Genomic DNA, 26,140 nt, shown 5'->3' with positions numbered 1-26,140 from the left:
AAAATGAATAGTTAAAATGTAATCAACAAAATGTATGCAGTATACAGTATTGTAACGTTCGTATTGGTTAACTAATGTATTACATATATGATTAAGATGGAGCCGATTTTGATTGTGATTAAGGTGTATACAAAAAATACTGAATTGACTTCATAACAACAGTCTATTCAAGAAAACACAAAGGAGAAACATGTCATGGCCCAAACGGAAATTTGTTTTATTTACCTGAGGTGCAGCATTTCATTAAAAAAAAATTTTTCAAAGAAAATACAGACAGACAGACAGACATCACTGTGCAGGAACACCATTTCTAAAATCATAGAATCAATCTTATGAATAAACGACGGATTTGGATAACAATGAATACGTGTTTATGTATGTATTTATAATACAAACCGCTATGTAAAAACACCAGTTAGCAACAAATAAAATGACTTTATTTGGTCTGATGCCTTCAATGTTATGGTACATTACAATACTTTCTGGCAAAGTCAAACGCCAAGCAGAGTTAGCTTGGAACCCACTAGCACAAAATAGCTTTCGTGTTGCGTTTAGAGGTTCATTAAGGCAAATCGGAAGTTTAGTAATCGATTTGGAATACATCGCTGAATGATTCATTGTTGCTATACGTCACAGTTTCGCCATTCCAAATCATCTTGTGGCCGCGGAATGTACAAGTTAGCATCAAGATAAACCGTTGAAAGAAGCGGCGTTGCAGTCACTTTATCTTACCCGGCAACACCGAGCAACTCGCCGGACTCCATTTTCCTTCCAAAGCCGAGCTGCGTCTCACGTGTCCTGGTCTGTCTCCTCTCACATGACCGGAGTGTTTGTTCCCGTGATCAAGCACTTCCATCTCCATCCGTGGCATTGAAGTTTCCTTTTTTTCTCGACACTGATGGATATGCTCGAACAGAGTCTGGACGACGCCAGGTAAAGCTGTTTCACAAAAATGGCTAACACCCACAAGCTAAGCACAACATGCTAATAATCCTTTCCAGAGTTAAGAAGGAGTTACTTTAGAAAGCGGATATTTTAGCTTTTTACATTTTGTTTTTGAGAAAACTTAGTAGCACTGTGAGGCAAATAGACGAGTATTCATAACATGAACAGGGCGTTTATCGGAAAAAAATGAATTAAAAACAGGCTAGCAAAGTTAGCTTTGGCTAGCTTTCAAAAGTAAACAAGTCAGGTTCCAACAAGTATTCATGTTTTGAATTTATTTGATGTGGAAACTCACAGAAGCTAAGATAGCTCCTAAAGTTGCATTTAAAATTATGATGTAAGTTCCCCTTAAATTAAGGTTTCTTTGGGGTGACAAGTCAAAGTGACATGTGTTATGTTTTAATCCGCAGCCAAGACAAACAAGACGAGGAGGTGCAAGCATCTGACGGTAAATTTAAGACACTTCTTACACGACTTGCAACAATGCACAAACGTGTTCGTTTCACCCGATTTTGCATCCCCAGCCACTTAAGTTCATGACCTATTTAATAATTCATTTCTCACTTTTCTTGATTGTCAAAAAAAGTAATTCTCTCCGTTTTCCTAAGCAAACGGTTTGCAGCAATATGTTTTACCCGGTACTGTGAGTGTTAATAGTTACAGATTAACCCAGTGAGGGGATCTTGCTTTGTAATATGATTTGTAACGATTTAATAACTACCAGGGCAATTGAAATAAATGAGTTTTGCCCCTATTTTTTCACTTCGTAGGCAGAAGCGTCAAAGTTCAGTGTGACTTCTCCAACTGTGTTGACAAAGGCCGTTTTGACCTTAGTGTTTCTTTTCCTGTTTATATTTGTTTCTGGTGTACTGTTGTAAGAAAACAAACCAATTGAAATATCCTTCCCTCAGACGGAACTGGGGACGAGCAGACGGCTGTCACCATACAGGAGGCCACGGCATTTGGTGATCACAACATCCAATACCAATTCCGCACTGACGGGGGACAGGTGAGACTGGACAACATGACTAGAAAAAATAAATTTCTGGGTCACAATCAATTTCTGGGTCATGATTGCATACTAACTTCACAGGTATTTTGAAGTAGTCTTAAAGGTTTTTCTAATTTGAATCAAACAAAAATAAGTAGTCTTAAAGGTTTTTCTAATTTGAATCAAACAAAAATAATTATAAAGGTGCTACTTAAAAGTTATCCTCAGCAGTTATTGAATTTATTTTGGTGCTGTCTCTGTGGCGTGATTAAGGTTGCAATTATATGTCATGTGATTTTTATCCCCAAGAAACAAAGTTTGATTTCTCCTTGCTGTCCTATAACTGATTTATGTTCAACCATGAAATTATTGTTTTTCTACATTTTGTTTTACAACCTCATTCCAAAATTAAATGAAACATGCGGAATAAATATTTGTTTTTTGTGTTGGACAAGGCTTTACCTTTTAAAGCCACACACACTCAAAGTCACAGTTATTATTGTGGAGATTATTTTTGTTTTATTTTTGTAACGGTTTCAAAGCTTTTTTGGTATCAGGAGATATTAGGCACAGAATTGAGGAAAAAACACAAACATAATGAGAACCAAGTTGGCAGTTATTCAAATAATTCACATTTTTATGGGTAAAAGCCCTCCATAATTTTATTAGAGATGAATTTATTCTGGAACATGAGTGTGGCATTTGATACCCGTTCATCCATGCGTGATTTGTTTTGGCGTAAACAGAGGGTGACCGAGAGTGAGAGCGTGAGCAACATCATGTGATTTCGGGTCGGGACGGGATTGGCACGAGGCTGCTGTCACATGTCAGTCAGGGGAGGGAGCGAGTCACATGATACGGGGCTACAAATTGGGTTTCTATTGGAACACAAGACTATTTTCTCATTTGGGAAAATCCAGTCCAGAGCATTTTGTGTGGGACCTTGTGGGATATGATCAACAAATCTACTAGCCAAGTACGCACACTGTAGAAACAAAACATCAATTTTCTTTCTTTTGTAATTTTTTTTTCTTTTTCCCTTTCATCCTTACAGGTGACGTACCGCGTGGTCCAGGTCACTGACCAGAACCTTGAGGGACGGGACGACGCTGGCGAAGCGGTGAGCGTTGTCTCTGCAGCGGCCTTCAGCGGCGCTCCACAGGCGATTGCTCAGGTACCAACCCTTGATTAACATGAAATTATGCAATTTTTTTTGTTTTGTTTTAGCTATCACAACAAGTCTTCAAACATGCTGTGCTTATTCAGTTTTACTTTTGCAACTTACCTTAAGTTGGATGCGAGAAGTGTCAGTCGAAAAGATGTTCCGTGAGGAAAATAAATGGAAGGAAGATGGAATGCTGCCGTCGTCAATCACTTTTCTGCCACTCAACTCACAAACATCAAATTCTGTAGTTTATTGGGCCTTTTCTAGTGAGGATTCATTGTTGTTGTAGTGGCCTCGTTTGGCCTTTAGGGGCCGTTAGTCACCTGCGTTTCGACAGCATATAAATCAGTTAGCAGATTAATTCATGAAATAAATCAAAGAATATTTAAACTAACCATTTTAGAAAAAAAAATCACAGGCCTCTTGATCAATTCTTGGCCCAAAAACTTGACCCACCCTTGGTCTAACGAACGTTTTGTCTATGCAGATGCTTACTTATGATTGGTATTAATTTAGCAATATTTTTATTATTGTGGCTATTGCGGCCTACAACTGCACTGCATTTTTCTGAGAGGCGTTTATTAAATTACAAATTCATACAGTCTACCGTTTAAAACAGAGCAATTGGTCAAGGCAAGCTATGTTGTGTTTAAGCGCTCATTAGATTGCGATTGGCTGGTAACCGGTCCAGGGTGTCCCCCCGCCTACTGCCTGATGACCGCTGGGATAGGCCCGCGACCCTCGTGGGGACAAGCGGTATAGAAAATGGATGGATGGATTGTGGAGGTGTACGTAAGGATGTGGCGAGAAGCATTTTAATTTGAAGTGTTCTACCTTTCAGCATTCATATGAGGAAGAACTTAATGAGAAAATGGATTCCCGGTGACCTTGAATGCACCACCTCACCTGCCACTTCAATGAACATACCTACATGTGTAATTAAGGCCCTCTTGGAATTGCTGTTTATTTTTTGACTAAGTGATTGGCCTCTTTGGGTCACACACTCGTACATTCGACAGTTCTCGCAACAGCGGTTTCACCCATCGACGTACATAAAAATGGCCATCATGGCAGGATGCACAAGAATGACTGAAGAATCCTTGTAACTTTTAAAATGGGGTCAGTTTGACCTGCCACGTAACAGGATTGTTAAAGACTTGTCAAGCTAGCAAAGCGGCATGAAGGGTAAAACATTTGTGGAGGATAAAGTTTGCTTAGCAGAATAAAAAAAAAATAATTAACTTTTGGGTTTTAACCAGATTTCTTTGACGGGAACAGTGCTTATTTTTATCTTACCACACTTCCTTTTTTCCCACTTTATTACGGCTGTCAAATAGCACTTTGCTATGTGTGGGATGGGGAGGGTGGGTGTCTGGGGGTGTCTCGCTCAGCTGAGACTCGTGTTTGGTCTGACAAGAGAGCGAGGCGGGCTTTTTACCTGCTGCCCGCTCACGCTTCTCTCATCCTCCGTCCATCTCTTTTATCTGTCAAAGGCAGTGATTCACAACCCTTTCAGTAATGGAGGAAGTCCGGCGGGGGAGTCGGCAGGCGGGGAAGCGCGTTTCGCCTACTTTCCCGCAGCGACTGTGAGTGACGGCGCCGTGTCTGTGCAGGCCGCCGCCGACCCTACGCTTACACAGGCGGGAGGTGAGTGGGTGGGGTCTCACGCTCAATTTGAGCATGCACACGATGCGAATCCACTCTTGTTTTTAGTCCAAATCACTTTTTACTGTGATAAGCACCTGTTTAAACTATTAGCTAATTTTTTACATTTTATTTTTTGTTTTTGCCACATGTTACGTGCAAATCTGAATAAGTCACTCTGATGTGTGCGTGCGTTTGAGCTACTTAACACACAATTCCTTCAGTGTGATAGGATTGTTGAGTGACAGTTCATAAATTCCATCTGTCATATAAAGTACATAACTAATTGCATTACACACACATAGCATTGGTTATACATATGACAGACCGCAAAGCTTACGGGTAAATAATGTATGGAATTCGAGTAAATCACCTTCTATGTTGTGTGTTTACGGGTCAGTGTGACCCACTGTATACTTAACAAGGACAGCAAACAGGCAAGCTTTATATAAAAAAAAGTGAGAATGTGTCAAAGAAATAAAATCAATTACTAGTACTATCTTCCAACAAGATTATAAATGCTTAATTCACCGCACACAAAACAATTCGTTCCCGCTTTTTTTCCAAGTCCCCGATTACGGGGGCGCACTGCCGACGTGATTGACGTCTCATGAATCACGCAGGTCGCTCAGTCCATCACTAAATGACATTACACAACATTTGTAATGTGGTGTCATTTTGCAAATGAAAGGTCCCCATTTCCGTTTTGAAAAAAAAAAAAAAAAAATCCTAGATTTTAATGTCGTTAAGCTCCCAGTTGCTTCTGTCTTTGAGCTCATTGGCCTGATTTATGACACTTGGGCACAAGCTGCACATTGTCTGTCTGATTTATATTTTTCACTAGCGTACGACAGGCACAAGCACGTTGAGAGAACAAATGAAAAGTGAGGAAAGGCGCCAAGCGCGCCACGTGAATGGATGGGCCTCATTTGTCACAATTGGCGCCACGAGTCATGTGAGAAGCTGGCTGATGTGTCATACTTAGCGACGAACTGTTGCTCAATTGACGACAGGTTCGCACTTGTTGTTTTTAAAAAAAAAAAAAAAAAAAAAAGAAAAAAAAAAACTCCCTCCTCAACTTTTCTCAACAAAATTACTGTGAGTGAAATATATTTGGACAAATGGACACAATTTATAATGTGTGATGACATTGATGTGAGGAGTGCCAATATGCTTGATGGGGAAAAAAATGAACAAAACAAAAATACAGATTAAGAGCTAAATGCCTTCCTTTCCACAGGGCAGTTCTACGTGATGATGACCCCTCCTGATGTCATTCAGACAGGCGCCACACGAAACATCGCACCGCGCACGCAACCCTTCCCAGCGTGAGTAGCCAGCCCATTCATAAAAAATCAAATGAATCACTCAATCTGGATTTTCACTGCAGGTCCAAGAGACAAATTTCCTTTACTTATTGTTTGGGCTTCACTATTTGAATTTACAACAGAACAAATGATACAACATGCATGCACAGATGCCTAAATAGCACTTAAAAAGAATCCTAATTGTCATCTAAAGATTTCTTTATATTTTGGCAAAACAACCAGAGTTGTCATTTGAAGCATGCAGTGTGAATCCAGTCTAGTCATTTTGCTTGCTTTTATTGTCTTATTTTTTTTTTTTAATATCGATTGCAACATCAGGCCTCACTCCAAATATAAACACATAAAGATGAATGATGCTTATATTACAAGGCAGGGATAAAAAATGTCAGATACAGTTAAGGAGCATAACCATTTTTCAGTTTTTTCGCTCCATACTAATTCTTTACTTTTTCGACTTTGGTAGTTTTACAGGTATGAACTGTTCTGACGTACAAAAATACATATTTGTGCCCCGCCGAAATGAAATTAGCTGAAGTTTTCTCTCGTCAAGGCAAAGCTGCAACGAGCACATGACCAGTTGTCAAATTGAGTTACATCAATATTCCCCGTTGTTAAACGTGCTGTTGTTTGGACACAAAATCCGCATTGTTGTCGGTTAAGCCGCATGACAAACAGGAGACGCAGCATACATTCTTTTTTTAATGGCTGTCTTGTTATTGTTTACATAAATCTTCCCACACTGGCCTTTTTGTTTTTATGTTTTGAGTGTGAACTAATCAACAGTGACATTCTCGTTTGCTAAAGTGAAGTAAAAACCTCCCCACCCTATGTGCCGTCCGCAGAAATGAAAACGAGACGCTGCGGCACGAAGGTTTAAACTGGTGAGGAATGCTTTCCACTTCCTCCCCTTCCTCCTTCTCCTCTTCCTCCTTTTTTTCCCCCATCACCGGCATCACAGCACATTCCTGTTTGCAGCAAATGAACTAATCAAATTAGATCCCGAGCAGAGAGAAGCCTCCTCCTCTCCCTCCTCCCGCTCCAATCCCCGGTGATTCTCCTCGCTCTTGATGTGTGAGACGCAGACGTAGCGCTCCCTCAGCGCTGACCCTCATCCATTGTTGTTAGCCCGGCAACTCGCTCCGCGTCGGGAATCAGAAATTAGGTTGCCGCGCTGCGTCTGCAAACATCTCCAGACTCACCGCACTCTCATCTCGCACGTGTCCACGCTGGCTGCTTTATTTGTACAGATAGCAAAATGATGTACACTTTATTGGGTGCACAGGTTGACGAGAGTCCGTTCAAAGCCTCATTCACATTGAGATTCTCAAAAATTGCAGCGTGAGAAAAATCAATCCCATATTACAAAAAAATCCAGCGTAGAAAAAAAACGTAGATACTTACTTGGCGCTGTGTGACAGCGGCCACAAACACGGCACTGTCCCGCTTCGCTGCATTTTGCGTGAAAGGCACAGGTCGATAAATCCCCAGCTACTTTTTTTTAAAATGAGTAAGACAGTTTGTGGTCCCATTTAAGAAAATAGGTCATTAATATTTATACGCAATGGTGTTACCAGACCCTTCATGCTTTGCCGCCGTTGGAAATGGTTCCACTGCCGTGTCTTAATTAATGGCGTACCTGAGGGAAGACGCCCATACGAGAGACGCTTGTCTCATTAGCCGGCAGCTCGGGACGCCAGCCGACGGCTCGTCACCGTTTTACTGCGCCGTAAAACAGCAACACGCTCCCCCTGCGAGCCGCACTTGGAAAGCGAAGAATGTTGTTGGAGCTCCAGGCAGACGTTTAGGACAGCGTGAAGCAAGCGCAGTCTAGGCTCCTGGCATTAGAAAAGACATTGTCCATGATAACAGCCCAGAACAGTCGGTAATAGTCTCGGGTATGAGGTGATGCAAGGAGAGATGGGAGATATTGCGCTGTGTGAAAAACAAGTGTGTGTGTGTTTTGTTTCTCTGAAGGAAAATGGACGGTCCGCGAACGCCACGAGATGAAAGGAGGAGAGCGCAACATAATGAAGGTGGGTAATTAGCTGGGATTGCGGCCTTTTCACTTGCCTGACAGGGCGACACAATACACGCTCTGTCTTGAAATGGATGTGAATTCACAACTGTTCTCAACGTGGCCTCTAGAGGCTGCTGTGGAGCTGCCATAGCCCGGCAACCCAAGGAAAAATGACTGCTTCCTGATATATATATATTTTTTTTTAGTGGAAAGGCGGCGGAGGGACAAAATCAACAACTGGATTGTGACACTGTCTAAAATCATCCCTGACTGCAACATGGAGAGCACCAAAACCGGAGCGGTAAATTGTCTTCTCTCATTTGTTAAATGGCCACTTTCCCACTGAGAAACATATTGTTGAAACCACACATAAAGAAAGCTTCAATGTCAAACTGTGAACAGCAGGATGGAGAGGATTGACTGTACAAATGCCAATTGTAATTGGACCAGGAAGTCTATTAAAAGGGAACAAAGCGCCATACATTGTTTGTGCCCTCACTAGTCTAAACATGATATTCTGATTAATAATATTGTTTCTGGAATAAGAGGATTGCCATTTTGGCTAATACCGCCCTCTGCTGGCGACTGTAATTACCAACAAACTGTCCTCACAGTTGGACATGCTCTTTCAAAAGTTTAGAAAGTCAAATTAAGGTCACCTGTAAAAGATTTAATGCATTCAGAAATTTTACCAGAAAGTCCACCATGCCTAATTTTTAGTGACGAGTGTATATTGAAAAATTGACTTTTTGTTAGTAAATAAGTTGGGTCTGTAATCGTGCCTCCCCACCCATCAAGTGTGAAATTAAAAAATTAAGGTTAAGTTAGTCAGTGATGGCTTTGCGCAGGCAAAAAAAAAAAAAAGTTGCAACTGCCAACATTTTGTCCTTCCAGAGCAAAGGAGGCATCCTGTCCAAAGCGTGCGACTACATCCGCGAGCTACGGCAGGGCAACCAGCGATTGCAGGATAGCCTGAAGGAGGTGGAGAGAATCCAAGTGGACAACGAGCTGTGCAGGCAGCAGGTAGGCCAACGGGAAGATTTTTTCCAAACTACTTCCAAAACAACAGCAACATTTAAAAAAAATAGATATACCGTAATTTTCGGACTATAAGTCGCACCGGAGTATAAATCGCACCAGCCATAAAATGCCCAAAAAAGTGAAAAAAAACATATATGTATATAAGTCGCTCCTGAGTATAACATTTTGAATGCCTCTCAATATGGATTCAGCATCGGAAAACAGTTAAAGTTATTTAGCATGGGTGTGTAGATGAAACCGGTTTAACAGACACGTTTGCCTCAGCGGCCTCTATCAAGCCTGACTCCGCCGAGGGTAAAATCCAGCAGCTCCCCGGCGTGCGTCTTCAAGTCTTCTCAGAGTGGATCCCAGAGTGCTTTCAGCAGTTGGCGCCTCATTCGCAACCTTCCCAACGATCAAAGCGCTCGCTGCTACCTGAATGAGCCCGCAGGAGTAAAAACAGACAGTCAGTTTGCATGCTGATCTCCTCCCTGAGTATTGAGTAGGAACGTACCCGCTAACCCCCCCCCCCCGTAGAAAGCTTAACGTGATCTCGTGGACTCCTCCTCACCTGAAGGAGAGTTGGCACCCAGCGGAGTTGACGCACCGTATCATTCAATAATCCTGTTGGTTATGGTCTTGACTTTTGTGGCCCGCTGTGTTCTAATCTCGGTTTACGTCATTGGACTAAGGTATCCCGACACAGATAGAATGAAATGCGAAAAATGATTCATCTTTAATCCCCTCTTTTTGAAAAATATGTTCTTGTGTTCAAACGGGTTATTGTGAGCATGCAGTTTTCCAGTTAGCAAACTTTAAAAAAGATGCCAAGTGGGCACGCTTCAAGCTATCTATTGCCCAAAATTGATTAACAAAAAAAAAGCGCCACGACGTAGATGCAAATTAACATTAGCATTGAGCTAGTGGGGCAGCTGTTTTGAATACACAAGGGGTATTTCTCTTTTCCCAAGATTCATGTTCCGTAACCTTGCGCTAGTGGGGTGCACGAGATTGGATGAAAGGGCTCTTAACGGAATCCTCCCTTCTTCTTCTTCTTCTGTCTTTTTGGTCAAGATCGAGGAACTGAAGAACGAGAACGCCTTGCTGAGAGCGCAGCTCCAGCAACATGGCATCGAGATGGTGGGGGAGACCTCTCCGCAGTAGCGACGAAGGAGCCGCCACCGCCGAACCATTTCGGAAAACGAACCAAGGACTTGTGAAGGATCATGCGTAGCAAACTCGCCGACGCTACCCTCTTCACAGCCTCACTGAGGTCGCTCTTTGGGCGTAGAGGCATCAACACTGAACTCCGCCGCACTCAAGGGCGGTGACATTTAATTTCATGAAGTCTGCCCCCCCCCCCCCCCCCCCAGAGGCTCCCCAACTTACCCGGATGGTCATTATCGTTACGTTGGACTATTAATTGACGCTTTCTGTCTTCTTTATTAATGTCCTTTCTTAGCTGCTTTAACTTATTAGTGTGCTTGCTGACAGGTTCTGGGATGGAGTGCAAGTTACAGAGGCGAGACCCCGAAAGAGTCAACAATCAATTACGGGCCAGCTTTGACACAATATTATTGTTTTGGGGGGTAGGACATCCGATGTGCAATTGTGACGTTTGATCAAGAGCGGTGAGAGAATACTTGAAATGTTGGGCATTTTGCAGACGAATCCCACCGTGTATGACACGCTTGGAAATGCGACGTAAGCATAGGAAGTGCGGGAGGGACCTGCAGCGCCCCGTCCCTCCGCCTATCAGGGGGAATGCACCTCAAAAGAAAAGCAAACCATCTCTCCTTCACTCAGACGTTATCCGATTTATTTTTCTGTGTGATTGAAAATAGCAGCATGTCAATCAGTTTTTCATAAAACATCTTCACTGATCTTTTCTCATCACTCTGTCAGCCGCTTGAGCCAACGTCGGAATCATGGAGGCTTTCTGCTGCAGCAGAATGTGAAGTTGAGGTGAATAATGCAAATGCTGTACAGACATTCGCTAATTTGCTAATCATGAAAAGGTCATATTGTGGCGGATTCCAGCCCCCCCGCCTCCTCTCTCTCCCCCTCAAATCTTCTTTTAAAATGGCAAAATGAAGAAGACAAACTTCCACTGAGCCAATCCGACCCTGTGTGTAGCAGATTCATTGTCTCTCAGGTTAGATTATAAAACTGCTTTTCTATCTACAAATGGTTTAAAATAAACTAGCTATTATCCTCCACATTGATTGGTTGTCACTTAGCCCCGCCCCTTGGGCGCAGCACTGTCCAGGTGTGATGGTCTCCAGGTTCTGTTCATTGTTTGGAGTTTGGAAGTCAAAAGTAACCCAGATAATTGCAGGCTCTGGATAAAGCTATGTATAGTCGGCATAGCCATTTTGTATCGTTTCAGAATGTACTGGCACACTACTCGGAAGTGGATGTTGTGGGTTATTCTTACTCCCTTTCCGAAGTCTTAAATGTGCCAAGATGAACCTTACTGCTCCCCGCATGGCCATTTACATTTCCCAGATAACGTGATGCACACCGAGGTAAGGAATGGACTGTATTTGTATTAGGGCCAGGCCAATTTAATCCGCAAAAATGGTCTCTTTTCCTGTAAAGAAAATTGACAAAATTTGACAGTTTTCCTATTTATTACAGTAACACATTATGGCTGGTTATCAGTTCTGGCAAATACCAAAATCAGTATCGGCTTATAAAAAACTATATTGGTCTGGCCCTTTATGTTATTGATAAGATATTCGAATTTATTTTTAGCTTGTTAACCGAAATGCTAAGCTAACAAGGCTAGCTAGAGACAATATTATGCAGGTGATTCCGCCTCCTGCTAATTGTTGCTAGGCACCGCCAAAGAACTGGAAGAGGCAACAAAGGGTACGGAGTCAGGTATACTTTAAGTTTTTTTTTGTACCACTATTAAAGTATGAAACTGTTTTTTATATTACCTAATGGTAAGATCCCAAAAATTGGATTCTGTTAATTTATTTTGGGACAGAACATATTTTGGCACCCTTCAATTGTGTACCAAAATGATTTAAGAATACCCTAATCTGCTAATCTCCTCCACTACTTTTGGTTTTTTTTAAATCCTCCTCATTAGGCAGTTTACGGGAACTTTTGCATGGTGCAAACAATGCGGAATTTCCAAAGTGAAGAAGTCCAAGTGATGCAATAAGTGTCTCCTTGAATCATGCGGGGAATTCCTGTCATATGTACTTCCTATTTTCACCACATTGTCCCCTCAGACAGAAATCTGTCATTGTTTTACCCCCCCCCCCCCCCCCCCAACATCTTGTGTTTATGTTTATTTTCTTTCCACATATTGACCTCCTTTGGCCCATTTTGGGGGTGCTGCAAAGAGTCACAGAGGAGACGGTTTGTCGGGGTAAAAACAGCGGGTGTTTGCGCAACAGACGGGTGCAACGGCCTCCACCAAAAGGAACATGGCGGTGGCGCCTTCTGAGGTGAGTCTGTCCGCCACCATGGTGCCAGGCTTTGTTTGGCCGCAAGATCCCCCCTGCTGATAGGCCCACGGCCAGACAACCGCGGGTCCAAATGTACAGTATATCCCAGCAGACACTTCATTAGGAACACCAAAGCTCAAATTGGTAGTGGGAGGTGTACATATACAATAATTGTACATTATTGGTATAGTAAGCGCCTTTTACCTTAATTCAATCCGATTTTCAGAAATGCAACCCTAGTGGATTAGAGAAATTGATTTGTCGACTAATCAGTCTAACCTGTAGTATTTCTGCCCCCTAGTGGAAGAGCATTTAATTGTTCTGCCTTTCTCTATTATACAGGGGTGTCAAACTCATTTTCGTCGCAGGCCGCATCGTCGTCATAGTTTCCTTTGAAGGGCCATTATGACCGTCAACAAACTGATGCAAAATTTTGAAACCGGAGATTAGTAATAAATATTTTTAAAAGATCAAAGGCAATAAAAATTGCTAGCAATATCTGTATTTTTTAAGTGAAGACTATTTGTAACTTTAATATCGACACATGAAGTTGATGGACAATTTGTCTTCGGGGGCCACATAAAATGATGTGGCGGGCCGTAGCTGCCCCCCCCGGGCCTTGAGTTTGACACCTATGGAATAGAACGTACTTTACAATTCTCAAAAACGTTCTGAAATATTATAAAATGAACTATAACCTTTTACAGGAGAAACTAATTTGACTTTCTCTGAACTTTTTAATGTACTCTCCAACATTTCACTGTTCCACTGTAAACGTGGTAGTCTGACATCATCATACTTGTAAATTGACAAAAAGCACGGGACATCGTGTCTTGGTGGAGAAACGTCACAAAAACACGTATTGTCGCATGATGGCGTCGGGAGGCCCCATTGGCGCTTTGTTGACTGTGACGCAACTACGGCCACCGAGGTTATCAGTAAGCGAGACAGACCGGCGCACGGTCGCTACCGGCACTCGGTTGCCGCTGCCACCGTTGCTAATTGAGTCACCCTGGGCAATTTTCTGAGCTCTTTTAAGGTGGGATGAAAATTCAAACGGCCGTCGATTCTATCTGCACTTTATCTTTATCCCGCCTCGCCTGCCGACCACTGCACGCCCTCTCCACCATTTTTGTTATTTCACTTCCACAGTTATTGATTCTGACGTTTATTTTGCTCGCAGGTTAATTAACCATCGGTTGTTTATCGCTCTCCCGCCGATAAGAGGAAATAAAATAATCCTTTTTGATTTGTTTGGGCCCCAATCTGCCTTATTATGCTTATCTTCTGCCATAGTCTCAAGGCTGTTTTATGAAGCTATGAATAATGAATCTCGTGTCATTAATAATAAAAACAACAAACACACCAAAGAACCAAAAAGATTGAACAAAGTCGGCAGAAATATCTCAAATTAAAATCGACGTAGGTTTCTTGACCGTATTCTGAAGGTCATGAATATGTTAACAAACCACCAACTAAAATGATTACAAAATATCATGAACCCTTTGGAATGTGCTGAAGTTTGTGGTAATGTGTTTTCAAAATACTGTAGGAAACGTATTATTCTATACTGTGTTTTACAAGTCATCAATACAATAAATAAGCATTGACCATGCAGGAATTTCTAGAAATTGACTGGTAACGGGGCAGCATAATACAAGCGTATATATATACAAAAAGCTCTCAACTCTTCATGAAGCTGCAGTAATATTAGAAATATTAGTCAGTATTGTCACAGAGGATAAAGAATATTTACATGTGAACATCTACATATTGTCAATCTACATATGTTGCTCCTCCGTTTGTGTTCAAATATGCGTTGCTCAAAGGGTTGTAGGACCGCATGATGGTAACTTCTGAAATGTCCTAATTGGCTGATTTTTAAAAATTACAGATATGTAGAACTATTTCCCATTAATTGATACAAGATAAGAATAGATATAACAAAATAATGAAACTGACCCTGAAAGAATTTCTAATGAGATTTTTAAAACATTTGATAGAAAATAGAAAAGATACTCATCTGTGTCCAACTGGTCTCGAAATATTGTGGGTAAATGAAATTAAATCAACAAATAAAATAAATACAAAAGAATGAAAGCAAGCCTGCAGCAATTTGTGTAATTGACTTGTTATGGCTCTCCAAAAAGATTCTTGACTGTGCTCCACAGGTCAAAAATGCAATAATAAGAACAAGCTAATGAAAGTCATGAATATAATAGTTGATAAATAATAAACACAACACTTTGTCAGTATTTGTGAGTTATGCACAAAAACAGTACAAGGCATGTTCCTTAGATTCGTTCAAAAGAAATAATTCAACTGCTGTCTAACGGATCAACAACAACATTGAGTGCTTTGGCACCCTGCTGGGATTTAATTCCGCTTCTACTGCAGTTTTCATTCAAGTATTACGCAAATTGGGGAAGAAGGAATATTCTGAAAAAATGAAGCACAGATTTCTTTCACTTGAGACCTTGTAATTACGTCATTTGAAAAACGCAGCGGTTATCGTGTTGAATTGAGCGGATGCGGCAAATGGCTCCAAAATTCCATGCCATCTGTTGGCTACCGAAATCAGGCTCTCATTGGCTAGCAAATAAGTCACAAGCATAGATCCAGTTGACATAGATTGGAACCTCGACTCTCATAACTGCGAGGCAGATGTCCTAAACTTGGGCCCCGTGTCGCAGAGCCAAAGAACAGGAGTTTGCAGAAAACATCACCCCCCCCCCAGTCAACAAATTCTTTCAGTTTTTACAGAAACAAAGAGGTTCAAACTTTCCCTTGCTGAGGTTAGATAACGCCTGCCGGGAAAGAGGCCAGGCGGGCCTTCGCAGGGGAAAAGGGGGGGGGGGTGAAGCAACACCCACCATCAGTAAGCATAAATACCAGACATCATGCGCTCACACGGACAAACTGTGGAAGCAAGGACGTTAGCGAAAGAAAGATCATCACCGGATAGTCGGCGGCGGCGCCACATGCGAGAGACGACCGCTCCACTCTTGACGATTTTCAGACCCATTTAACAAGCCCACGTACCTGCTCATCAAAAATGAAGGCAATAAGCATTGCAGTTGCAGTGACACTCGTGCTCGCCTTTATTTGCATCCTGGAGAGCTCTGCGCTCCCCTTCAACCAGGTAAGAAAATCACCTCTTGGCTTTTATTTGCAATTACTTGCCACTATTTTCCATAACAGTAAAGTGAAAATGTCTCTTGGTGGTTTTTAGCTTCTCATATGTGCCTTCTAAGAGGCGGAGCCTTTAGAGTTCCTGTTTTAAAAGTGCATTGTAACTGTGGCTCTTCCCACATGCCAGGTTATCACAATTTGTATGCTGTTAAACCTCCTAGAAAACAATTAAATGAAAAGCGATGTGAATTGGAACGTCAAATTGAACAGAATGCTAGCGTTCAACTTTACCGCCCGCCCTAGAATTATATTTCAGTCATTGAGATTCTGCTCGTTGAATGTTCTTTTGTTGAGAGATACACACCCCTAATATATATGTATACGTGTTGATGTGTGTATGTGTAATCCTACTGAATCGAATCAAATCACTCCGCTTTAAAATGATCGTGTTTCTGCTATATTTCAAAATTGATCACTCTATTGCTTGAACGCATATATTTTTTACGGACACAGGTGCAGCAGCAAATGGAGGAGATAGAAGGAGGCGATGGTCCAGTTGCAGGACAACAGGACGTGGCCGACGGGGAGCCTTGGACGCCATATCACGCGCGACTCAAGCGGCAGAGTCACCTGTCGCTGTGCCGCTGGTGCTGCAATTGCTGCCGGTCCTACAAGGGCTGCGGCTTCTGCTGCCAACACTGAAGAAGAGGGAAAAAAACAAGCGGATGGAAGGAAAGGAAAAAAGAAAGAAGGCCCCTCGCATCATGATAACAACCAAGACAACCTTAATTTATTACGCTTCCTCACTGAGCTGGTTTCTAATTTCTATTTGACTCGCACATCATTTAGAAGGTGTCGTCAAAAGTGGCACAGTAGTATTTATTTTCATGTTTGTAATAGTTACATTTTTGTAAACTTTTTTTTAAATTCCGAATTAAGGCTGCCATGTTGCCATGTTCATATATGGTGATGAATAAACACACATTTAAATTGATTTGCTTGTGTTTCCATTTTTATATGGAACTTTTGATAATGCACATTTGATAAAGCACAGTTATATCATATTTATTTTAAATTTCTAAATGTTTTCATTATTCATTTTTTTCATTAGTTTGTTCCAAAATAGTTTTTAAAAGACTATTCTCATCTTAATTATAATCTCTAATTCCCTTTGCTAAAATGTTATTCATTTAAACATATTTTTATTCACCTTTGATTTAAATTATTTTCTGAAAAAAAAAAAAAAAAGAATTGTACTTATATACACAATTATTTTTACGCTTTTTTAGCATTATTGTACAGGCCAGAAAGGCACAGTCAGCATATTCAGAATCAACATTTGTGAATAGGAAAAAAAACATCAAACACATCTTTGTTTATTTGAGGCGTGCACCATGCATGACATCATCATCTATTCTCCAGCATCGGCATCCATTTTACAACCCATCATGGAGACGTTTAATATTATCCTGCTTCCAGTTATACTCCCAATTTTTTTTTTCTTACTCCAAGTCTTTACTACGTAACCACATTTTACATTGTAATGGAGTGTTCAACCTGACAATCTGTCATAATTATGGGTTTGCACATGTGAAGGAATGTGTGGATAGCAAAGGAATGGATGTCGGAAAGTGGTCCCATTGATTGGAGGTAAAGGAACATTTGCATTTAGATGGTCCCTTTTCTTCCTTGTGTGTGTGTGTGTCAATACTGTGGTGGTCTTTCTTAAACATAATGGATCTGTGTGTGTGTACGTGTGGACATGAAGCCAAACAAACCATCACAAAAAAGGGCCACCGTTTTTCTACCGGTGACAAACGACACCACCCGTCATTCGTTTTAATTAAACAGAGGCAAATGTAACAATTAAGTGGGGCGTCCCTGCCAAGCCACCACGACAAAGGACACACTTGCTGGCCATTCGTCTTTGTCGCCGCGAGAATGCTATTTGTTTTATTTGAACAAAACTGGACACACCATACCCATTAAAGTCAACGTCAAACTAGTGGTTTCCATGATGAGAATCTCAATAAGTATCAAACTATCATATCACCAATGTCAATGTAGCAGCTGAGCATAAGGAAAAACATGGCCGCCGGGCAGCTTACTAACACACTTAAGATTCTGTCACTGTTCAAGAAAAGATAACACGTTCTCCGGGCAATATTCTTCACTAATCTTTTTGAGATTTAGGAGGATTTTGCACAAAAAGTCATGTATGGTAACAACAACAAGACAAAGGCTTCTGGATTAGTGAATGGCAACGATGCCATTGTTCTTTTTTCCAATGGTGCATTGTCATTGGTTTATTTTTGAAGGAAATAAAACCATTTCTAGGGCAGCATGGTGAAGCACTGGTCACAGTTTGGAGGGTGTGGGTTCGATTCCACCTCCAGCCCTCCCTATGTGGATGACGTTTGTGTGTTCTCCCCGTGCCTGCGTGGGTTTTCTCTGGGCACTCCGGTTTCCTCCCGTATCCCAATAACATGCATGGTAGGCTGATTGAGCACTCCAAAGTGTAAGTACGGATGGTTGTTTGTCTCTGTGTGCTCTCCGATTGGCTGGAAACCGGTTCAGGGTGTCCCACGCGTACTGCCCAATGACTGCTGGGATAGGCTCCAGCACGCCCCCAACCCCCATGGGGAAAACCGGTACAGAAAAAATGGAATGGATAAAAACAGTTCTCATTATCTCGAAAATGTCATTATTATAAATAAAAGAATATACATTTAAGATTAGAAATTGTTTTTTAAATGTAAAATATTCAACTAAAAATAATTACATAAAACAAGAATATTAATGTACATTGTCATCGATTTTATACACTTAAAATAAAAAAGATCAAAATTATTACATGCATTAAAAAAAAAATCATTTAAATTAAAAATAAAACCTCATTGAATAATAATAATAATAAAAGTTCAATTGTTTAATCAGGAGCATGTTGCGTCACATCATGTAACATTGCAGAGGAATAATGACTGCGATGAGCAGCCTCCTTCCTCCCGTCTCCTTTTGTGTATTGGACTGCAACCCTCCCGATCCTATCAAACAATAAGCACCATGAGCAGAATGCGTAAAGAGGGAGCATCCCGCCATCCATCCCAGAGAGAAGACAATATATATATATTTTTTTATCTTTATATGTGGCTCGGAGCCACCCTGGGGTTGGCAGATAGTTGTCCTACTTGGCACGGAACATCACGGCCTCCCCACTATGTGTACCGTTTGCATTGCAGCGCCAACACAATCGTAGCGACCACAATTTTGTCACCTCACGTACGGCGTCATTTTACCCATAAGTGTCTTCCTCGTATATACAAACACACACATGTATATATGTGTATGTGTACGTATGTTTATACTTTAAGGTTCCACTGTACCGTATTTTCCGCACCGGACTATAAGGCGCACCTTCAATGAATGGCCCATTTTAAAACTTTGTCCTTATATAAGAAGCACCGATTTGTAATCCAAATCAACTCATTCTCCATTTTATCTTTTTTATTTGCAACAAATTACTTTATAATCACAAAATAATGATCCAGAGTCTTTTTGATTCATGATTCATAGTCTTCAGCGGGCCACTTATGATTGATTTCATGACACAATGCTTCGGGGCAGTTTAAATTTAGGAATTTGGTCCATATATAAGGCGCACCGGACTATAAGGCGCAGGGTCAGCTTTTGAGAACATTTTAGGTTTTTAGGTGCGCCTTATAGTCCGGAAAATACGGCACATGGAAAAGCTATGTTTCTATTTTTCACCCCAAACCCCGGGAATAGACAGTTGGATCGATGGACGCCCCGACCATAGGCTCATTTATAAGTCACAGATTCGATGACATCAGCAAGAAACAGGCCTCACTCTCTCAGGGAACGAGACGGCAATATCCGTCTTGGCGGTTTGCGATGCCCGGTGCGACCTTACAAATCACCGGTCTACCGGCGCTCGGCTACCCGCGTAACGCGGAGAGAGGCGGCTAATCGGAAGCATCCATTATTGCGGCGCGGGTTTGTTTGGGGCCGGCGGGCGTTGGCGCTGATGGATGCCAATGAAGGCTAAAGGAGAGCGGGAACACATTAAGCACGTCGTTTCGAGCATTATGCTGTTCGTTTCAAATGCGCCTCTGCATGATTTGAGCTCAATCTATATTCCGTGTATATACATACTTGGTGACACATTGTAGACTCATTTGACTTTCTGGATACGGAGGCACCAAGTATGGTTGAGAAAAATAGGGCGACAACTGGTCATTGGACGATGGATTCAATGGGCACAAATGAGCGGAAAATAATCCTAGTGGTTTATTTTTCTAATTCCGTCCTAGTCTAAACTATGAATGCAGACAATTGTAAGTTTATCTTTGACTATGCACACCGGTTCAAATCCAGGTTGAAGGCACCGGTGCGCCTCATGGTGTAAACAACGGTGCCCAAAATGGAATGTTTGCCCGCAATGATGATGATGATGATGATGATGATGATGACTTGCTCGGGCGGGTGTCGGCATTCCAGTGAGTGTCGTTGCGTATGCATAAAAAAAGCACCCTGTTTTTGTTGATTGTGTTTTTGCCAAACAAGCACACAACAGGGGAGTTTTTTCTTGCTGATGCGAGGAAACGGGAGGCGATGATTTGAGCGAAGCCTATGAATATATTTGGGTTTTATGAGCTGATTTACTCCCGGAATATATTTTACTGCTCTCTGGCGCTTCTCGGGAATGCTTCATTAGGAGAAACCGAATAACATCGGACGTGGATTCAAAACTTCTGCGGGAACTCCTTACAATCTCTCTTTTGTCCATTTGATATTTGACTACTTTTCATGTCATATTTTTGTATGTATTTTTTTTCCTTAATATGTTTGTCTAATAGTTTAATTTATGATATATTTTTCCAATCTGCACGCAGCCCAACTCATATTTAAAAAAAAAAAAAAAATCCTGCATATATTTTGTAGTTTTCCTGATAATTGTTTTGTTTTTACATATGCTTGCATCATTTCTGGTATTCTTTCTTAATCAATTCCCAATTTTTCTCTTTTGTTTGCAGCCCTGCCCTGACTCAGCCCTTTTGCGACAACTTGGAAGGATCAATAATCTTGTCTGAACACCCATGGTGACACGGGCGTTCCGCGGGGGGAGCTTTCTCATCAAAAAGTGATCTCGCCAGAAATCTAGAGGTTCCTCGTCTGGCTCCTCTGGGAAGAAAGACAGCAAATTGAAGAAGAGTTATTTATTAGACGCACACATGGTGGGTATTGCCGCCCTGCTGATTCAGCTCACTATGGCAAGACTGCTGAGTATACATCAGTCGATCCCACCGCCCCGAACATCCCTCTGTCACACTTCATGGACATCAAGTCCCTTGCCTAGCAAGCTCCAAAATTGCAATCAAATGACGGATTAGCAATGTGATCTAGTAGGGTTAGAGAAGTTCTTTTTTCATTGGCAGTCCTTGAATTTGGGTGCAAGGAAAATCAGGAAAGAAGGGAGAAGGGAAGGAAAGAAGAATTGAAAAGATGCTGTCACTCATTTCAGGTCACTTAACAAATTTGCCAAACTTCCCGAGGCTGAGCGTCACTGTTTTTGTTTACAGATCTGGCGAGTGAGACAATTCCACTTCCTCTCCCTTCATACCTTCTGTGGAGTAACTCTGTAACATTAGAAGGCCACTTATGCGGCCATCTTTGTCAGTCGAGAAATGGATGTGAAATTGGGTGTTTTCTTCTTCACCTTGCGCCTGACGTGTTGTTGGTAAGATAAAATCTCTCTCTTTTCCTGTTTTATGTCCCCATTTTCCTGGCAGGACAGTAAAAAGGCTTCCAAAAAGCTTGTCGGCCATTATGACCTTTAGCGATTTCTTTTTTTCTCCCTGTCGCTTGTAAAAAGAAGACATTTACCAGCCAGCGTATGACATCCAAATAGATAACAAAATCACATTTGATAGAAGCTCTTGGGGCAATCTTCCTCCAGTGCGGTAAGGCCTTGAATGACGCATTCTGGAAAAATAAAGGATTGACCGATCAATCAGTGAATAAACAAATGAGCTAACTAAGGGACTGATTAAGGTCCATTTTGCATAACCTGATTGCTAACTAATCAGTTAAGAAACACTGAACTAATTCAGTAGCAAAAAGCTTGATGCTAATTAGTAATTGCTAAGGCTAATTAGTGAACTTAAAACTAACACATGAACGATAGGTTAGCTAACGCTACAGAATGTAGGTTTATTACTAATACTATTTGCTTACTAATTTACAAAAGAACATTTTTTGCAAAGTGACTGACTTATCAATTAATGTGCATGTAAATTAGCTTGATAGTTAGCGATTTGGTATTTTGTTTCATAAACAGTTGGGTTATGGTAAGATTCAAGGTAAGCTCTATGCACTGGAGAGGTCCAGTTGGCTGAGAGAGAGGTGAACCACAGCAGGGACAGAAGCAGAGGATGTGTGTGTGCAAGACAGATGTCAGCGGGCGGCTACAAAGAGGGCCTGGCTATGATCTGCTCAGTGTGCAGCTTCTCTGATGTCCCGATGTGTTTTTATTTAAGGCAGGAAAGATGTGGGAACAACATCAAGCAACAGGCAACCAAAAGCATGCTGCCCTTTGCAAAAACAGCAAGGAGTATGACTTCTACTGAGGTAGGACAAGCTTAACCACATCAGGCAGACTTGTGGCACCTTGGCTTGCTGCATTTGCATTGGATGCAAACTTTGCATCACTCGTTTTACTCATTCCCTTACGTTGCGCTCTTGGAATGGGCAACTCTCAGACAGGCGATACCATTTTAGTAGATAGTGCTTCTGTGTTCTATTGTGACTTTCTTCTTTTGAATTCTGGGAAGAGATCAGAGAGTTGTGCAGGCACAACCAATACAAACATCCTTTATGTCTCTCTGTCAGTCAAGGTTCTTAAAAGCCACAAATGAATGTGAGGCAAGATGAATGTACTCCATTTATGACTCCAGCCGAACTGTGTGCAAAGACAAGCATAAATAACAGCGACCGTTTCTCTTCACTTGTTACTGTGGATGTTTATATTCGTCAACTGGAATCCCAGTTTACTGCCACTGACGTGTATATTATTTGTCCTATTTACAGCAACTATCCATATGTCAACTATGGTTTTCCAACAGGTAGACATGGAGATGGCCTCACCCATCTTATTTGTGAATTGTGAACTTCACATTCAAATATTCAATTCGGACCAGAACAAAAGAATTGTTGCCTTCAAACATGGTAGCCGTGAGCATGTTATCGGGCACGTGATGTCACAACTTTGAACCTGATGTAAGTTTGAGCTGTGTTTTGTTTCCGCCATGTGCTTTTTCTTCCCTGTTTCAAATTCCTACCTGGTGCAGACCAATAACCTAATGTAAGCTAACTAAACTTTAGTGGACTGTCAACAGAACCTTGAGGGACTCCTGCTCTTCTCCCCTCTATCTGACATTGAAGACAGAAAACCTTTTGAATTTTAAATCTTTATTAATCCCACAGTGAGGAAATTTGTTAGCCAGATTCCGAATTATGAAGGTCATCATAGAAGTTGTGTTTTTGTCTTTTTTTATTTTTATTTTTCTGCCTGCTAATCAGCGATGAGTAATTAATTTGTGCCTATTGACAGATAGAAAAGTTCTGATTGACTTGAAAAGCATAAAAAAAAGATTTTTTTAAGAGGAAGAATGGAGCAGAAAAAGATTGAGATAAAGTTGTAATTAGGCCACTCAGACAAAGCATAATTCTTGTAATTGTTCCGGCCTGCCTTTTGTTTTGTGGCTGTGTGAATTAATGAAAGCCTTATCTTGATGTGGCCAGCCCCCAGGAAAGAACCATAAACGTAGAGGACACTTCTAGAAACATGCTGTTTGTTTTTATGTGCTCTTTTTCGAAACCAGGCTAGCATCTTGCAAACCTGACCTTGGCTTTAAACCTTAAACACAGATTTGAAACCCTGGCTCAAGGCCTGGCTTGAAGTCCAAATTCCAAAATTTGAAAACCCTAACTCTTGTGTAAAACCTTAAATCTAACTTGAAGCCCTGATTTGAAGTCCCTCAAAAAAATTACACTCCCATTGACTATATTTCTTGTCACATTGGAAAGGAGGCGTCAAGTAAAAGCATATTAATAGACAAAATGGACGTGCGGACGGCTTAAGGGCAGGAGAAGGCAAGAGCTTTTGTGGCCTGGCAAAGTGAAGGGCGTGAAATGAAGAGAGCCAGGGGGGGCCCGCTGGAGTGTGTCCCACATGGGAATGAGTGCCACCGGGTCAGCGTACAAGCGGCTAAAAAGAAGAGAGAGACGGTCAAGGCCCATTAGGTCGGGATGGCGCCAGAATGGCGCCTGGCGTCCTCGCTGATGGGAAAATGGAAAGTTTGCAGCGGGCCAACTTCTCCAACACCATCAGGGACTCGTCCGTTACGCCTGCACGGCCAAATATCGAGCAGATCTTATTGCGAATACAGAGCAGCCATTCAAACGTTGGAAAACAATTAAGAAAATCCACAATTTCAAAATTGTAGCGTAAATAATTTGTTTCGTCAAGTCATAGTTTTTGCAATTTAAATCCTAATATTAAATAACATTTGAAAATGACATTTTTTGCCAATAAAATTGTTAATTATTAATTAAATTATTACTTTTAAATTGTTTTTTTTACTCTTTATTCATTATAACCAACAGAGAATGTTGCCTTTACATCACCACAGCAAATTGTAATTCCAGTTGACACAAATAATGAACACATCCACTTTTTCATTATCATCAGCATGTTTATTCTATCACGTGTTGATGATCATGCACTTTCATCCATTTCCAGACCCAGCACGTACAGAAACAGGTCTCCATCGGGCTTCATGCCCGTGGTGCAGATGGAGCCAACGTGGCCCAGAGGCTCAACCTGCCGCGAGGCCGCACGGCAGCAGATGTTTATCTCGGGACTGCAAGGACGACAAAACGATACTGAAGCAAATTCAACAGGTAAGGAAAACAACAACTCTTAATATAAGCCCGGAGTGGTAATATAGATGTGGTGATTTCCCAGTGGGCTGGGCTGCTCTTGCTACATTTCCTTTTTAACTCTATTATCACCTTCTTCTTGTGTTCTTCTAAATGTGTTATTTATTGGCAGGCAAAAATTGACTAGTAACAACCCTAGCAAAAATATCGTTTTTTTTACAGAATCTCACATTAGTCATTCGAAAATTAAAAAAAAAAAAATCTGTGGCCAAATCTGCATTCTCTTGCAAATTCTTTGCTTTAAGAAAGAGATAAAAGGTGCAACGAGAACTGCAGATCAGAGGTGGCGGCCTCTATTGTTCAGGCAACACAAGCATTTTTCTCTCTCCCCTTGTACTCTTTGTGCTTTCCTGACGACAAGCTCGGTCCTGATACGCACTGTATTATTCCCTGCGCACACTTACAAGGTACTGACACGCCGGATTCGCTCCTTTTGTGCCGACAAAGCGACATGATACGCCTCGGTCTCGTAAGAGAAGGTCTCGAACTTCAGCGTTTGACTTTGCCGATGCGGTGTTGCAGAAAAACACTGACAGGGCACGGTTTTGTTTTGCTCAGAGGCTTCAATGAATATTCATGTTTTTTTTCCTGCACCTGCTATAACAACAATTTCAATTTTCTTTCTTGTTTAAACAAATAAGACAATGCTGAATTGTCATTTTTATTTCCGTCTTGTGTGTGATGTTAATTTTAATCTTTAATTAGACGCTAATGTCTTCACCGGAGGCTTCTTCGTGCTGTGCGCGGATACGACACACTTACTTTCAACAGTGCGCCTAATGGCAACTATTTGTTTGCCCAATGAGACTAAAAATCCTTTCTTCTTCATCTCTCTCAAAAAGCTGTCTCATCATCTGTCACCAGATTAAACCAATAGTTTTACACTATGTATGTCATCAAGTCTCAAGCATATCAATATGTAGACAGATTTTGAATAGCTGTCCGCTGTCATGCCTGATTCACAATGTTGACATCCAGAATTTTTGCTAAAATCTTTGTCATGACGGTGCCGACAAGACTGACTGAACATTTTAATAGTTGTCCAAAGCCGTGCCTGAATCACAACGTTGACATCCAGACTTAAACAGCTTTTGAAAAATTCTGTCGTGACTTTTTTGTCAAGACATAACATTTAAATAGCTGTCCACTGTCGTGCCTGATTCACAAGGTTGACATCAAGACTTAAAAAAAAAATGTGGAAAACCTTTTTCTGTAGTGACTTTGACATCAAGACTGATCATTTAAATAGCCGTCCACTGAAGTAGCTGATTCACTACTTTATGTTCAACCATTTTTTTTACACGGTACATTTTTTATTAATATAGTAGTTCTTTCCATAGCTGTCCTAAGCAGCTCTTGAGTGAGGCCTAACAACAGTTATCAGCTTGAGCGACAGATGAATAATAACGCCAC

At 41.3% G+C, this 26,140-nt stretch overlaps 3 protein-coding genes and 1 long non-coding RNA gene across 9 annotated transcripts in view; 3 read left to right on the top strand and 1 right to left on the bottom strand.

Moving 5' to 3' along the window:
• Positions 1-493: 493 nt before the first annotated feature.
• LOC133161493 (upstream stimulatory factor 2) lies at positions 494-11,329 on the top strand. 4 transcript variants are annotated; one of them, XM_061290051.1, is made up of 11 exons: positions 496-933; positions 1,356-1,399; positions 1,857-1,954; positions 2,991-3,110; positions 4,595-4,748; positions 5,986-6,073; positions 6,916-6,954; positions 8,048-8,106; positions 8,297-8,391; positions 8,985-9,113; positions 10,185-11,329. In XM_061290051.1, exons 1-11 carry the CDS (start codon positions 899-901, stop codon positions 10,272-10,274), a joined length of 951 nt encoding a protein of 316 aa, XP_061146035.1. In that variant the 5' UTR covers positions 496-898; the 3' UTR covers positions 10,275-11,329. The 4 variants fall into 4 exon arrangements, with proteins under 4 accessions (XP_061146037.1, XP_061146035.1, XP_061146036.1 ...); XM_061290052.1 differs by having other exon boundaries at positions 500-933; positions 1,356-1,393; XM_061290053.1 differs by lacking the exon at positions 6,916-6,954 and having other exon boundaries at positions 494-933.
• LOC133161556 (uncharacterized) lies at positions 5,721-8,990 on the bottom strand. The gene is made up of 2 exons (XR_009716091.1): positions 7,475-8,990; positions 5,721-7,306 (listed from the first exon to the last, which is right to left on the bottom strand). It is a non-coding gene; the product is annotated as an uncharacterized LOC133161556 (long non-coding RNA).
• A 74-nt stretch (positions 11,330-11,403) lies between the features above and the next one.
• The window catches only part of iglon5 (IgLON family member 5), a 94,265-nt gene continuing 79,528 nt past the window's right edge, over positions 11,404-26,140 (top strand). The window contains exons 1-7 of one of the 3 annotated variants that reach the window (XM_061290029.1): positions 11,404-11,638; positions 12,470-12,574; positions 20,761-20,961; positions 21,307-21,464; positions 22,264-22,354; positions 22,849-23,002; positions 24,528-24,688. In XM_061290029.1, coding sequence (XP_061146013.1) covers positions 24,565-24,688 — 124 coding nt within the window. In that variant the 5' untranslated portion in view covers positions 11,404-11,638; positions 12,470-12,574; positions 20,761-20,961; ... (2 more) ...; positions 22,849-23,002; positions 24,528-24,564. Of the gene's footprint in view, positions 11,639-12,423; positions 12,575-20,760; positions 20,962-21,306; positions 21,465-22,263; positions 22,355-22,848; positions 23,003-24,527; positions 24,689-26,140 lie in introns of those variants that run through there. The other 2 variants (XM_061290031.1, XM_061290030.1) reach the window with 2 other exon arrangements.
• On the top strand, positions 15,477-16,700 carry hamp (hepcidin antimicrobial peptide). Its single transcript, XM_061290126.1, has 2 exons — positions 15,477-15,716; positions 16,220-16,700. The coding sequence occupies exons 1-2, from the start codon at positions 15,630-15,632 to the stop codon at positions 16,406-16,408; spliced, it is 276 nt and encodes a 91-aa protein (XP_061146110.1). The 5' UTR covers positions 15,477-15,629; the 3' UTR covers positions 16,409-16,700.

The sequence above is a fragment of the Syngnathus typhle genome, linkage group LG10 (genome assembly GCF_033458585.1).
Source record: "Syngnathus typhle isolate RoL2023-S1 ecotype Sweden linkage group LG10, RoL_Styp_1.0, whole genome shotgun sequence".
NCBI lineage: Eukaryota > Metazoa > Chordata > Actinopteri > Syngnathiformes > Syngnathidae > Syngnathus > Syngnathus typhle.
Note: the sequence above shows the minus strand (reverse complement) of the source record. Positions and strands in the feature narration are given on the sequence as shown.